The 15,757-nt window shown below is 38.4% G+C and overlaps 2 protein-coding genes across 9 annotated transcripts in view; one reads left to right on the top strand and one right to left on the bottom strand.

Moving 5' to 3' along the window:
- Window positions 1-2,067, bottom strand: part of ARFIP1 (ADP ribosylation factor interacting protein 1) — a 118,877-nt gene extending 116,810 nt beyond the window's left edge. The window contains exon 1 of one of the 7 annotated variants that reach the window (XM_036887745.2): window positions 1,939-2,067. The gene's annotated coding sequence lies outside the window, so the exon portion shown is untranslated. Of the gene's footprint in view, window positions 1-1,467; window positions 1,525-1,559; window positions 1,682-1,803 lie in introns of those variants that run through there. The other 6 variants (XM_036887743.2, XM_036887742.2, XM_036887744.2 and 3 more) reach the window with 6 other exon arrangements.
- Window positions 2,039-14,596, top strand: TIGD4 (tigger transposable element derived 4). Of its 2 annotated transcripts, none has more exons than XM_036887741.2 (2): window positions 2,039-10,522; window positions 10,811-14,596. In XM_036887741.2, exon 2 carries the CDS (start codon window positions 11,225-11,227, stop codon window positions 12,761-12,763), a length of 1,539 nt encoding a protein of 512 aa, XP_036743636.2. In that variant the 5' UTR covers window positions 2,039-10,522; window positions 10,811-11,224; the 3' UTR covers window positions 12,764-14,596. The 2 variants fall into 2 exon arrangements, with proteins under 2 accessions (XP_036743636.2, XP_036743635.2); XM_036887740.2 differs by having other exon boundaries at window positions 10,682-14,596.
- Window positions 14,597-15,757: the final 1,161 nt, after the last annotated feature.

Raw genomic sequence — 15,757 nt, 5'->3', positions numbered from 1 at the left:
TTTTACTCTGAGCTGTACCTAGTAGGTTGGTGGTATTTAATATATATTAAATGATAATAACACATTAATTTATAAATACACTGAATCTCCACAGCAATGGCCACAAATAGCTATCCCTAAAAAGAAACCTCAAAACCACAGATCAGGAAATAAGTAAGTAGACAGTCTTCCTTCCTTCTTTGAGTCTAGGAAGGAATTTAGAAACACTGAAGTTTTGAAGAGGTTATGAGATTTCAGTATATAGCTAGAATCTCTGCATTCTATTCTTCCAAAACAAGTTATTGAAAAAAATAACAGCTCCACAAACTATGTTTTCATTAGCTTCAACAAGACACTGTCTGAGGAGTGGTTTTTAATCTATCTGGAGGTTATATATCTCCTTTGAGAATTTGTTAAGAAGAACAGACATTCTCCTGGGGGTGGGGGATGCACTAAAACAAAACTTTGCACATAATTTCAGGGGTGGGGATAAGGAAGACCCCCTGAAAGTCACCGACCACTAGACCATGGATCCCAAAGCATAAACGAGGATTCAGGCAAATTAATTTATCAATATGAAAAGGAATGAAAGTAACTGAGGCAGAGATTTTAATTCAGAAAATAAAATTAGACATATTCTCTATTTTCTCAGATAATGAGTGTTAAACGTGGTTGTTGGGAGAATGTGTTGGTCACGCCGAGCAAGGAAAACAAAAAAAACACAGGACAAATGGAAGAAATGTGGAATTGAAACAATACAGAATTAAGACATATACTAACATACAGTTGCAGGCACTCTGATATAGCAGCAGTGAAATGGCCAATTTCTGCAGCTTTAGGACAGGACCGATTTAACGTAACCAATTCTGGTGCAATTTCCATGCCAATGAAGTGAATTAAATGGTAACCGTGAACACACCCTGGCAGATGAAAGCTACACATTTATGAAAAGCCCTCCAAATCTGCCATTTTTTCCTTTTCGAATAAGAACCGAATAAGAATATGTAAAAGAAATTACATAATCTAGGAGAAAACGAAGGGAGGGGAAAAGAAATCCTAACGGGGTGGCTGAAGGATGTGCAGGAAATGTAAACCATAAACTTTTTTTAGATCAAAGGGCTCAAGAGAAAGATAAGAACAAAACAAAGGAAGTAATAAGAAAATAAAGGAGAAGGAAAAAGGGTCTAGAAATTGTTCTTTAAAAGAACAAAAACCCTTTCCTTTTTCTAGACACGTAAACAGTAGTAACTCTGCAAAGAGGAACGAATCAGAAGACGACAGCACAACTTCCTTCCCAAACTCCAGCATTCCCGGGACGTCCTCACAAGCACAGTCAGACTTGGGACATTTCACAGGCAAGGCTCCTCCTCCCTGCACCACTGCCCGAGGAGCCTCTCGGAGGGGCTATCACTATCTCCCGCTCTCACTGCAGGAGAGAGGAAATGGGGGATGCAGGGAAAGGAGAGAAGTAAAGGCTGGACACCAAACCTGAAGGTGGCCCACTCCGAGAATCAGTCGAGAAAGACCTGGATACTGCAACCCCTTTCCCACCCAATGCATGCAAGCTGAGAGGGTGCTACCCTGGAAGGGCCAGTCCTCCTTCATCAGTCTGTTTCGGTGGCACACTCGGGCGACAGCAGGAACTTAGGGGAAGAAACCGAAGACCGAGTACTTGGGCGCCTATGGCACAGGTGAAGGGTAGACGTGCCCTGTGAAAGTCCGGAACGGCAAACCCCAGAAGCACGGTGCCCGCCCCCGCCAACCACCGCAGACCAGCAGCCTCCTCCCGCCTCCTTCCCGGCGGGGGGGCAGCTCCGCCCTCACCTGTCTGCGGGGGACCCGGCAGCTCTCACGTCGAAGACTATCCCTGCAGCTGCTCTCTGGAATCGCCTCAACGCTGGCAAGAAGTTAGCGGAAACGCGTCCTGGGCCTTTTCCTTCCTCCCCTCCCCCCACGCACCTCGGATCCTCGGGGGCGGGGAGCAACTGCAGCTGTCACAGCCTCACACTGACCAACCGACGAGGACACTGAGGCCGCCGGCCTCTCCACCCAGCCTGCGGGACCAGCGCCGAGAGCAGCGGAGCCGGAAGTGAGGAGACCGGAAGTAGGGTAGTCCTGGCCCTGGACGGCCCCTCTCTCCCTCAATCTGGCCCGGCCCAGCCACATCTCGATGGTGCCAGCGCGCTTCCCTGGAGGCCCCCTCCGCCCCTCTCCAGGAGTCTGGCCCCGCCCCTCCCGCTGCGGCCCTAGCAACCACATCCGGGACTCCGCGGGTGCCGTTGCCCGGGTAATATTGTGGTTGCGGCTGGATCCTAAGAGGGGTGGTGCTGGGGTCCAGATGCACCTGACAGAGCTGGGAGCTTGCAGAAGGGCGCGCGGGCCTGGTCTTGAGTAGCAGGAGGTCTCCAGCAGCCCTCAGCAGCCCTTCTTTCTTATCCACACACCCCAGCCTCACGGGTTAGGCGTCCCCCAACAGACGGTGAGCTGGTGAAGGGAGGGTGGAGGTGGATTTAGCTCACCGTCACGCATATTACAGGAGAGCCAAAGCTTCTTTCTCAGCTGCGTGAGAGCACGTAGAAGGTTGTTTCAGCCCCGCGGAAGAGCGGAGGGAATATGGGGTAAAGGAGTAGATGGGATGCGAGCGCCTCACCCTCGCTTTCCCAGAGCCTGCTGAGCCCCCACTCCGGGGCTGTACAGTCACGCCCACGCGCTTCAGGAAGACCAGATTCCCACGCCCGGCAGCCCTGAGTTCTTGCTCTTTGTCATCACTTTCTGCTCGGCTCACAGTGGATCCTTATTACTTTTCTTTCCTGCGCCTCTTTCTTTATACAGATGACTAATTTATGCTTTCTTGCTTGCCCCGTTACTTCCTAAGTAGATCGCTGCCCTGTCTACAGAAATCGCTGAACAACCTCCTATCTCAGAGCCCTTGTAGTTTCCTAAGTTGAGGCCCCAGCCTGTACTTTGGATACTCTCCCTATCCCCAGCGCTGAATGGAAGGAACGTAGGACTCCAGTGGTGCTTGACATCCCCGAAGCTTATTTACATACACTATGTACAGTTGCTCCATCCACACACATCTCCCTTCAAGGTTTTAGACTGCTTTTCCTTTGACAGTCTTGGATGCTCATTTTTACCTCCATTTCTCTTGTAGAAATGAGAAAGGTAACAGTGCACCTAGTGGGATTTACGTTTCTTTAGATCCTACTTCTCACGTGCTTTTACTTGTCACATAAGTTGACAAGACATTTTTAATAACTAAGTGCCTAAAGGCAGAACTCTTGCCTCTACAAATTTCTAGGCTGTTTCAGCATAGTGAATGGTATATCCCCGTACAGATACCGTCTCCATATCCCAGAATAATAAAAACCCATGACACCACAAATGTTTCAAAAGTAAATAACAATATTTATTATCTGAGCTCTCCATAACATCTCCTCTGACAAAAAGAGTACAGAAATCCCATAACATAAATCTGTGTATAAAGGGCCCTTAAGAAAACATGGTACATATACACAATAGAATATTATTCAGCCACAAGAAGAAAACAAATCCTACCATTTGCAACAACATGGATGGAGCTAGAGGGTATTATGCTCAGTGAAATAGGCCAGGTGGAGAAAGACAAGTACCAAATGATTTCATTTATCTGTGGAGTATAGCAACAAAACAAAAACTGAAGGAACAAAACAGCAGCAGGCTCACAGAGCCCAAGAATGGACTAACAGTCACCAAAGGGAAAGGGACTGGGAAGGATGGGTGGGAAGGGAGGGATAGGGTATTAAGGGGCATTATGATTAGCACAAGTAATGTAGGGGGGGCCATGGGAAAGGCAGTGTAGCACAGAGAAGACAAGTAGTGACTCTACTAGCATCTTACTATGCAGATGGATAGTGACTAATGGGGTATGTGGTGGGGACTTGATAATGGGGGGAATCTAGTAACCACAATGTTGCTTATGCAATTGTACATTTATGATACCATAATTATAAAAATGTCAAAAAATAAAGGGGCCTTATCTTAAATGGCTCTGTCCTGAACAAAAGAAAAGAGTAAATATATGTGCCAATTCACTCAAACTGTAACTTCAGTTCTGTAGTTTGCTGTGGATTTTTCTGTTCATGTTAGTCTTCTCAATTATAAGGAAAGGATCCCAATCTAGAAAAATTATTGCTCTTATTGTATAGGAACAGAAAGGACCTTAGTAACTAAGTAAAAGTGTTAGAGTTTCAGGAGGGTGACAAGGAAGAGGTGCATGGCAGTTCTCAGTGGTGCTTGCATGATGTGTATTTAACTGAGAGGGCTGAGGCTTTAAGTATTCCTGCTAGCTGTCTCTTGAGTTTGGAGAACTTTTGCTTCATTAAAGTTTGTCTATTAAACTGTTAGATGCAGAGGTGTTTCTTTTATTAGAAAGATGGACACTTACTTTAATTATTTGTCCTTAGCTGGATAGTGTCCTTGGCAGCTACTGGTTTTGATAGAGATTCTGATGGATTTGGAGCTACTTTGCACTAATGCTAACTTCTGCTTGTTGAAGGTGCATTTAATGAATGTTAGGTTTTTGTACTGTGCATGATTAGTCCTCATACACAGTTTTGTGCTGTGCAAGGCTATATGCAATATTAATCTTCGCATGATTTCTGCTTCTCTAAGGGAAATTAGAATGTAGGTTGGCTCAAAGAAAACATTGGAATCCACTTCAGCTATTGATGGGAAACAGTGAAATTCTATGTCCTTTCTTTGGGAAAAAGGAAGCAGTAGCCAGTGTTCTTTGGATGCGGGAAAGTGTTTCATACTAACTGAAATGTCTTAACTTGAAATCTAACTCTGCTTAGATGGAGATATTTTCCCTTCTTTCTTCCCTCCCTCTCCCCCTCTCCCCTTCCTTTCTTCTTCTTTTCCTTTCTTTTTATCTTTGCCCCAGAGCTTGGGGAATTCGGCCTGCTCATTCTCTTTAGGAAGGATAAAGATTACTATTTAGTTGGCATCTGTACTTGGAAAGGTAAGAAAAAAGGAAATAGTTGCCTGCCATATATAATTATGACAGGGAGATTATTTACTGAGTTACCTTTGTACTGCTATTGGATATTATTTAGCTTTTGGAAAATCAGGTACCATTTATTCACTTGGCTTGTGGGAACTCTGGCAGCCTATCTTTCATTTATTGACCAGGAAGTAAAGGAAGCAACAGGTTAAAGGATATTGTTATTATTCCTTTCTGGCTGAATTAAATGTGCATGCAATCTTTTCTCTTTGCTTTAGATGTTGAATGCTGTATACTGTTTATCAATATTATTTCCTCAAGAGAAAAAGGTGTTACCTTCTGATATTTTCTAGGGGAATTCTGGTAATGTTGCAATAATTTCCTCATTCTTTATCAATAGCTCCCTTTTCATGGAGGGTGTTACTCCTTTTTCATGGATTAATTACTGATTCCATAGTGTAACTCTAGAAACAAACCCTTCATTAGAGGATACTGATTAATGGGGCATTTAAGAAGCCCATGAATAGTAGAATGAGTAGAACGTAAGAGTAGAAATTGTTTTAGCCACATGGAACCAAAAACTAAACTTTTCCATAATTTCATTACCTGCCGTTAACATTCATCATTTTGGTCAGTGTCTTTTTTATCTGTGCATATATTTTCTTCATTTATTTAACCCATTGTTTTTGGGAACCTACCATTTGCTGGGCACTGAGATCTGTAGGAATAGCCATGAGCCTCTGCTCTCTTGTGACTTTCAGTATATATTATATTTGTTGTCATACAGTTTGGGGCTTTGCTTTTTTCACTTAATATATTATAGAATTTTCCTCATATCATTAAATATTCTCCTTGAGAGTCTCAGTTATATTTTAGCATATATATTCCTTAGTTTATTTACCTAATCCTTTTTGTTACACATTCCAGTTAGTTCCAGTTCTGTCTGTAATTATAAAACAACGTGAGGGATATTCTTGTGTAGTAGAATTCTAAGATAAATTCCAATGACCCTTAACTTTGTATAATTCCCTCCCCACTGAACATGATAGGATCTCATTCCCACGACTATGTTACATTACATGTCAAGCAGATTTTATAGATGTAATTAAAGTCACTCACCTGTTGACTTTAAGTTAATCAAAGGGGAGATAATCTGAGTGAACCTAAACTGATTACATGAGGCTTTTAAGAGCAGAGATTCCCCTCTGGTGACAGCAGAGAGGTCAGAGAGATTCAAAGTGTGAGAGAGATTTGGCATGAAGAAGGTTCTTTGTTGCTGAAATAAAGTGGGCCACTGTTGAGGACCCAAGGGAGGGCTCTAGGAGCTGGAGCTGTTGGAGTTTCTGCTAACAACCAACAACAAAAAAATCAGGGACCTCAGTCTCCTATAAGCACAAGGAATTGAATTCTGAGAATAACCTGAATGAGCTTGGAAGCATATTCTTCTCCAGAGCCTCCAGAGAAGAGCCCAATCTGCCTAACATCTTGATTTGTGCCTTGTGAGACCCTAAGCAGAGGACCCAGTTGAGCCCACCTGGGCTTCTGACCTGTAGAACTGTGAGATCATAAATGGGTACAGATTTAAGCCACCAAATGCAGCAATGAGAAAAGAATACATTTGTAAGCTTCATTATTTTTATATCTATAATTATTCTTTGGGGGTACAAATCTTAGGTAAGGATTTGCTGGATAAAAGCTATGCACATTTTTCAGGTTTTTGTCTCATATTGCTAATTTGCTTTTTTAGGCTTTGTATCAATTTATGTGCTTCCTAACAACCTATGTTACCACATCCTGGCAGACACTAGATACTGCCATTCTGATAGGTAAAAACAAGAAACAAAAACATATCTCCTGTTTTGAAAGAAGATTTACATTTCTATTCCTATCAGAAGGATTGACCATTGTTTTCTTTATTTGAAGTTCAACTGGTAAGTCTATTTCTTATTCTTTAGGGTTTCATTTTTTTTTAAATTAAAGTATCATTGATACATGATCTTATGTTGGTTTCAAATGTACAACACTGTAGTTCAGCAGTTACCCATATTATTAAATCCTCACCCCCTGTAGTGCAGTCACTATCTATTAATGTAGTAAGATGTTAAAGAGTCATTAACTGTGTTTACCATGCTGTACTACCAACCCTGTGACCAACTTATAATATGATTGCAAATTATTGTGCCACTTTATCCCCTTCCCCCTCCCCCCCCGAGTAATCACTAGTCCCTTCTCAGTGTCTATGAGTCTACTGCTGTTTTGTTCCTTCTGTTTTGCTTTGTTTTTATACTCCACAAATAAGTGAAATCATTTGGTATTTGTCTTTCTCCATCCGGCTTATTTCACTGAACATAATACCCTCTAAATCCATCCATGTTGTTGCAAATGGGAGGACTTTTCTTTTTATGGCTGAATAATAGCCATATACACAATAATATCCATGTACCACATCTTTTATGTCCATTCATCTATTGATGAACACTTAGGTGCTTCCATATCTTGGTTGCAAATAGTGCAGTGGTAAACATAGGGGTGCATATGTCTTTCGAATCAGGGATCTTGTTTTTTTTGGGTAAATTCCTAGGAGTGGAATTACTTGGTCAAATGGTATTTCTGTTTTCAGTTTTTTGAGGAACCTCCACACTGGTTGCACCAATTTGTATTCCCACCAACAGTGTAGGTGGATTCTTTAGGGCTTATTTCTGACAAATGGAATTAGATTTATTGTTGACATAGAGAAATAGTACCTAACATGTAACTAGAATACTTCTACTGGTGGCATGGAATGTGTAACTGTTATCACAGGAGGCCACACCAGTGTGACTCAAGGACACTGTGATAAAGCGAAAAGAAGGGTAGACAACATTAGAAAGCTTGGATTCTGGTCTACACCCAACCACTTATAGCTGCATGAGCTTTGAAATTTACTTTTACCTTCCTCCTGAATTGTTTGGAATACAGGAAGTAAAGCAGTTTAGAAACTAAAGCACTGGGACAGAGACAGCCTCAGAGCCTTCTCTGCGGGACCACAGCTCTGAGGCTTAGGGCCCGTCCGCCACCGGGCTGTGGAGAGGTTTGCACACACCTCTTATTAAAGGGTAGAATGATAAATGAGCTTAATTTAGAGAATGAGAAATGTGCCATTATTCCCTTAAAAAAATCTCAGATGTTATGCTATGGGAGAATGAAAAATGTTGGCTTCATTGATGAGTTAGTTTTGGTGCTTACTCTTATCTAGGGAAAAAGTCTAGTTTGCTTGGTTTGGCATTAGAAATGTGGTTGTTTGAGCAAAAATTTATGTTGTATCTTACCATATAAAATTGTAGATTTAACTACTGTTTTAGGAGGAAATATATACTGTTAATTCTCAGGAAAAAAATGCTTATATTCTGAGATAAACATCACTATTTTCAATTTGATCAAGATAATCAGTAATCTCTGGACATGTATATTATATCTCTATTTGGGATTGGGTAAAGGAGGAAACTCAAGGATGTACTTTTTCTATAATCCTTGTTATTTGAGATGATAGGGTTCGTTTCTGACAAATAAAGCAGGAGGGAAAAAGAAGAGAAGAAGAAAGGAAAGGATGAAAGAAAAAAAAGGGCAGGTTTCCTTTTCCTTTTGGGGAGTAAGTTTGCTTGCTTTTGTTATTTCTTAAAAAATTGGTTCTTTCTACCTCAGGTTCTGAAGGTTGGAATCTTCCTAATAAGAGCAAGGTATTTTTAAATATTTTGTTTGAAATAATTGTAGATATATAGAAAAGTGCAGAAATGTACTGAGCAGTGCCATGTATGAGCAATATTTTTTTAGTTGAATGGTCAAATTTTATTTACTTAGAAAGGTTAACCCTCTCTAATGGTTGGATATGATTGCTCTTTTGTGTTTGCAGAATTCATAATGGCCTATTTTTCTATGGAGGCCTGATTTTGCTTTTTGTGGGGGTTAGGTTTGGATAGGCATTGAAAATGCTGCTGGTGGCATAGAATGTGTAAGTGTTATCGCAGGAGGCCACACCAGTGTGACTCAAGGGCACTGTGATAAAGCGAAAAGAAGGGTAGACAACATTAGAAAGCTTGGTTTCTGGACTACACCCAACCACTTATAAGCTGCATGAGCTTTGAAATTCACTTTTACCTTCCTCCTGAATTGTTTGGAATACAGGAAGTAAAGCAGTTTAGAAACTGAAGCGTTGGGCTATTTTAATTATTAAGATTTTTTCAATAACAACAACAACAACAACAAACACCAAAGATTCCTTTACTGGTTGTAATTCCTATGATAAAAATTACTTATTTGATTTGAACAATAAAGGCAGAGGAATTTTGTCAAATAATTTTGTGCAAAACAATGCATGTGACATCTTGAAACGTGGGAAAACAGAGAACAAGAGGGATGGAGTGGCTACACTGTCTCAGCCAGCAGTAATATCTACCCATAAAAATTAGCTTGTTACCTTGGCCTGCAGTCAGCCCAAAGCCGGTAGGTTCTGGGAAGGGAGTTACTACCTGTGAAGGTAGGGTTGAGTGCATCAGGGGCCTTGTGACTGTTCTCACAGTACTGTTTGCCTGAAGAAGAGGTCTGCTTTCAGTACATATTTAAGGTGAGATTCTTGCTTCTGTTTGCAAGTATGATTTCATAAAAATCTCTGAACTTTATAGATTGACATGGTCAAAGAGACATTAGAAAGAAGATAATAATGAGGAGATCATTACCAAACATTTATTGAACATTTTGTAGGATGCTAATACTGTGCTAAGTGCTTGACATTCTTTCACTGAATCTCACTGAACATGCAATAAATAACCCTATGAGCAAAGTACTGTAGTTACCCTAGTTTTACAGATATGGAAGCTGAGGCATCCAGTGGTTAAGTGAACTACCCAGGATCATATACGTACTAAATGGCAGAGTCACTTGTCAATTCTGGTGTGTCTGGCACCAAAGCCCACATTTTTACCCTATGATAAGCCCTTTATTTTACAGATAAGGAAGTGAAGGTCCTAAGAGGCCAAGACCCGTGGTCACTGTCCTTTGTACTCTTAGTCTGGGTCTTTTTCTGCATTATATCCTCTTAATAAATTTTTTATAGCTATGCATTTTGTCAAGTATTTCTGGCCTCTGTGAATCTGACTAATGTGTCAAATTGATACCAAAGTTACTAGGTTTGTAAACGTTTAGATAGAATAAGATTTAGATTTTTTAAACTTTGTAGTGGAATCACTTAATCTGATTTTTAATGAAGCGTTTTCTACCAGACTCTTATAAAGGAGATGCTGTCTCTTATGTGCTATTAAAAGTTGAACCTTGTGACTACTGTCTATGTTTTTCTTTTAGAGAGGTCAAAAGGGGCAGCCTGTGACTTCATGTAAAAAATAGCCACCAACAATCTATCCAGCATCATTTTTAGTTCTGTAATTTTGGTAACGCCACATTTTCAAAACAGATTAAATTTGTCTGATTTATTTCAGAAGTATATATTACAAAGCATTTAAAGGCAATTGAGAATTCAAATGCGCACAGCAGAGCTAGAGAGCTTTTTACAGAGAGGCCATCTAAGAGGTAAGCATTTCTTCTGGGAGGTTTGGTTATTGTATTTTCAGAAACATGTTCCCATTATTTTCATTATTATTAAAAGCTTTATTAATTAACATAAATATTCTTTTTGATATTCAATTGACATATTGCTGAAATTGCCTTTTTTTAATATATATTTTCAAGAGAAAGAAGATATACCATCAAGACCTAGAAGAATTCTACCATTTTCTTCTTCACCTTGAGGAGATTTGGAAATTAGAGGGTAACGATTTGCATGAAAATTACTGAATGCTTTTTCTTCTTATCTCTGAGGCCTTCTGTGGAGAATTAACAGGCGGTCGAATGAGCACATGGATAAAATGGATCATCTTAAAGGATTGAAATTCCAAAAATATATCAGCAAGACTGAACAGGTTTGACATAATGAGATTTCTATTTTAGCTTGACTTCTGGAACTCTGAATAAACCATAAACTGAGCTGCCCAAGGTCCTGGGAAGGAAGTTTCTTTTCTAAAATATTCTGGCCATATAACATTTTTTTTATTCGTGACCTTTGAAAAAGTATATTTACTCATAAACTTTCTTAGGAATAAGACTATTAGACACTTACCAAGTTTTAATATATGGAGATAGAAAACAGCAATGTGGTATCATGCTGAAAGAGAAATTTGATTAAAGAAACGGAGACCAGAAAGAGGCAAAATCTCTACGTAAGCATTGGTTGAGATGGCAGAAGCATCTGTGGATGCCTCAACTCCACCTGTAACAGTGAAGAAAAAGAAAAGTCTATCCATTGAAGAAAAGATCGACATCATAAATGCAGTAGAAAGTGGCAAGAAAAAAGCAGAGATTGCAGCTGAATATGGAATAAAGAAAAATTCATTGTCTTCTATTATGAAAAATAAAGACAAAGTTCTAGAAGCCTTTGAATCTCTGAGATTTGACCCAAAGAGAAAAAGACTGAGAACTGCTTTTTACACAGATCTGGAAGAGGCACTAATGAGGTGGTATCGAATTGCTCAGTGTCTAAATGTACCAGTTAATGGTCCAATGTTGCGTCTAAAAGCTAATGATTTTGCCCAGAAACTGGGACATAATGATTTTAAGTGCAGTAATGGTTGGCTGGATCGCTTTAAATCCAGGTATGGTTTAGTATTCAGAGCTCAGCCTGTAGAAGCCACAACACCAGTAGACCCTTCAGCTGTCTGGCACCAAAACGTACTTCCTTATTATTTAAACGATTATCATGCTAAAAATGTTTTTAATATAAAAGAGACTGGGCTGCTTTATAGAATGTTACCTACAAATACATTTGCATTTAAAGGAGAAACATGCTCAATTGGAAAGTTATGCAAAGACAGAATAACTCTGGTAGTCGGTGCCAACATGGATGGTTCAGAGAAACTTCCTTTGCTTATCATTGGAAAAAACAGAAATCCACATTGTTTCAAAGGAATTAAATCATTGCCTGTATGTTATGAAGCTAATAGAATGGCATGGATGACCTCAGATGTATTTGAACAATGGATGCGGAAGCTTGATGAGAAATTTCAAGCCCAACAACGACGAGTGGTGATTTTTGTTGATTCTTTTCCTGCGCATCCAGAGGTAAAGAACCTAAAGTCCATTGAGTTAGCATTCTTTCCATCATGTTTGTCTTCCAAATTTATAGCAATGAAACAAGGTGTTATTAAAAGCCTTAAAATAAAATACCGACATTGTCTTATCAAGAAATTTTTAAGTTCTGTTGAAGGCAGCAAGGAATTTACGTTTTCCCTGCTAGATGCAGTTGATGCTTTGCACCTCTGTTGGAGAGCTGTAACCCCCGAGACTATTGTTAAGGGCTATGAAGAGGCAGGATTCAAATCTCAAAATGACGAAAGTGACAAGACAAACGCGGAGACAGACCCTGGTCTTGATTTGGTTGCCCATGCCCAGGCCGCGGGAGTGGAATTTCCCGAAGGTTTATCTATAGAGGGCTATGCTGCCCTGGATGATGATCTGGAGACCTGCGAAACGACACCAGGGGAAGAAGATTCGGGGGGGACCGCAGAGAGTAAATCAGATGAAGCTGCATTTGATACTTCTGACGATGAAGATGATGGTGGATCTCTAGGAGCCCAACTCCCTTTACCGTCAAAAAGTGAGGCAATAACTGCTTTAGATACTCTTAAAATTTTTCTCAGAAGTCAAGATATCGATGATGGGCTTCATAATTCTTTAGCAGACCTTGAAATTTTTGTTAACTCTTTATCATCTAAATAATTATTTACGTACATCTGAAAAGTAATAGCTTTTCCTAATGCATTTTACTATATAAGGTATATAAAGAGAAAATGCCACTTAAAGATAAAAAATGAAAAGCTAGTAATTTTTGGTTTAATTGAAAATGTCTTTGGTTTGAATAACAAAGTTCCCTAAGGTAGATTGAATAATGAGTAAGTAAATGAAAAGTATGAATTTCAATTTAACAAGGTTTTAGGGAGTAGAAAATGTATTTCAGAGGCCTTGTACTTGAAACATATGGCATATATGTTAAAAAATAAAAAGAACTCTCCAGCTATTTGATTCATACAGGTTGACTTGGTGATTACTCTTTTCTTCTTTTTAAGGCTCAGATTGTGTTCTGGTATATTTTAATTTACCTATATAAGAAACAAAATATCTATTGCTTAGATGTTTGTTTTTATAAAGACATGTTCTATAGATTTATTTAAAGTTACTTTTCTTGTAACAAGCTAATCTTTCTAATAAGAAATTATGGAAACTACTGAAAATAAAATCTGACCCAATATCTCAGAATGATGAAAAACATATGTCTCACTACTTTCAAGTTTTCTACATAAGGTCAAATGAAAGAGTATGACCTTGTCAGACTTTTTTTGTCATCTACAACTGGAAGATGATATGGATTCTTCCTAAATATTTGTATGTATATGTGTGTTTTTAATAGAAAAATACATTATTGAAACATTTATTAAACTCTTATGATATTTATATTTCAACAAGATTACTCTTAAAAAGTAAATATAAATATACATATGTAGTTACTAAAAAGAAGTCTTTTATGTGGTTCTTAGTTTTCTAATTTTAACAACTGAAACTTTAAATCTGTAGTATTTAATTATTTTCTTGATTTTACTGAATTTTATTTTCAGGAAAAACTGTCCTTTTAGCATATTTTAATGTATTTAATCCTTTTTTTTTTCAAATTCAGTGGTTAACCTTTTAGATTAAATTTCTGTTTGAGGATATTTTATTTCCAGAGTTTTTTTTATAGTAATATATGTTTACAGTAATATATTGTATGAAATTATTTATTCTCCAGTCATAAAATAATCTTTAAACAGTAGAAAAATATAACAATGTGTCAGACTTTTCTGTTGTTAAATGTTAAATGCCATGCTTATTTAGCTTATTTAGGACCCCCTTTAAAGAGTATTTTGAAAAAACGTAAAATGTTATACAGATTATTTTTATTATGAATTATTATTAGTCTGCCAATAAAAGACACATTTGGAAGGAAATATTTATGGAAAGTATTTTTATTTTCCACTGTTGATTTGCTCTTCTTTTGAGATTTAGTAATAATAAGCCTTAAAAATGTTTTAAAATTAAGGAAGTTTCTTTAAAAGTGAAATATTGATTGCGTATATTTAATAAAAAGCATTTTTGTTAGTGATTTGATTTGAAATTTTAGTGTGGTGGAATCATGAACCTAAATCATAGACCTTAATCTCTCTTGAGAACCATAGCTGTAACTACAACCTGGCATATATTGAGGCCTCAATAAATTTTTTTCTCTTTCTTTCTCCACTTCTTACCATTTGATATCAAGTATTTTTAATTTAATCATTCCAGATATTCTGTGACACAAGAATTATTATCTCCATTTGTACAGATGAGGAAATTAAAATCTGGAAAGATGATTTGGTTAAAATTTCAGAGCCAAAATGAAAACTCATAGTTCCCTGAAACCTAGTCCTATGTTCCTCTATCTATATACCACATACTTCTATACTCTGTTGTTTTTTCCCCCTTGAGTTTAGAGGCTCGAGGGCCAAGTACTTCAGAGAACATGCTAGATCTATGCCAATAGCTCTACTCACAAGATCTTTTCCTGAGGAAAACTGTTACTGGGCCTTCTGATTTAGTAATTCTGTACCACTCTAACACAGAGGTTCCAGTGGAGTTCTAATGAAAATATTTAAGACATCTTTAGTATTTCTAAAGTGCTGAAAGTACCAACTCTTTTTTCTGTTTATTTGATATGATTCATATTTTACCTCTGGAGCATAATAAATCTAAAGGTAACACTTCCATAAAGAATAAGACAACACTTCGATAAAGAATAAAAAAGAGATGCCTCCAGATTTAAATTCAAAGATAAACTTGAAGTTGTTAAGGTTGTGCACTCTTCTGTGCATTATAAGGGATTTAAATAATTTTCAGAACAAAAATTTTAAAAACTCACTTGTCCTAGAAAAATCACCACTGCATACCTCACTCCTGATTTATCTTCTCCATATACAGTTAATACAAAGTTGGGACTAAATATCACTTGTCTTTTCAAAAAAAAACTTGACTTACAGTTCACCTATTTTCCAGTTAAATGTGGCATTATTTTAATTGTGCCTGCCTCATAAATTCCTACCATTTCAACATTGTTCTTGCTTTTTCTACTTCATAAAGCAACAGATCCTATACTGAATTGCAGACATTGTTTTATTTCACTAGTGAAAGGTTTAGTTCAGGATAAAGTAAGACAATGAGTAAATCAAGGCCTGTGAGGCCTTCATGTTGCCTGCCTGTCATTTGGACTTAAGATCAAATGTCAAACCTCCCTTTTACTGTATACCAAACAGAATAATTGGGTGGGTGGGGGGACTTAGGGAAAGGAGAGTTGAAGATGAGCTTTGTAACCAAGCACCTCAGATGTCAAAAGAAGCCTTTTCCAATGGCTGGCCTAGTAGTTACTCAGTAGAGACTGGCAGAGAAAGGTTTGTCCCTTAGGAGAGGTGGCCACTCATCTGCCCACAGGTTCAGAGTCCAGGGGTGGGCTGAATCTTTGGGGGCATGAAAAGCTGCCTTAGCTAAGTACAGCATGGCATAAGGAAGCCAAGTAGCTACCCCAGTTTCTGAGAGAAGATCCTTCCAACATAAGAGAGAAAGGCCCATGTTGGGGGCACCCAGTGAGTAATTCAATGAAATAAATTAAATCTAGCCCTACTTCTATGCTACCTTCCAAAAGATATTTCA

The sequence above is a fragment of the Manis pentadactyla genome, chromosome 1, assembly GCF_030020395.1.
Source record: "Manis pentadactyla isolate mManPen7 chromosome 1, mManPen7.hap1, whole genome shotgun sequence".
NCBI lineage: Eukaryota > Metazoa > Chordata > Mammalia > Pholidota > Manidae > Manis > Manis pentadactyla.
This window is presented reverse-complemented; position numbering and strand designations above follow the sequence as displayed.

What these genes read in the sequence shown, in the direction of transcription:
- TIGD4 (XM_036887741.2), top strand. Translation starts at nt 11,225, where the DNA reads ATGGCAGAAGCATCTGTGGATGCCTCAACTCCACCTGTAACAGTGAAG.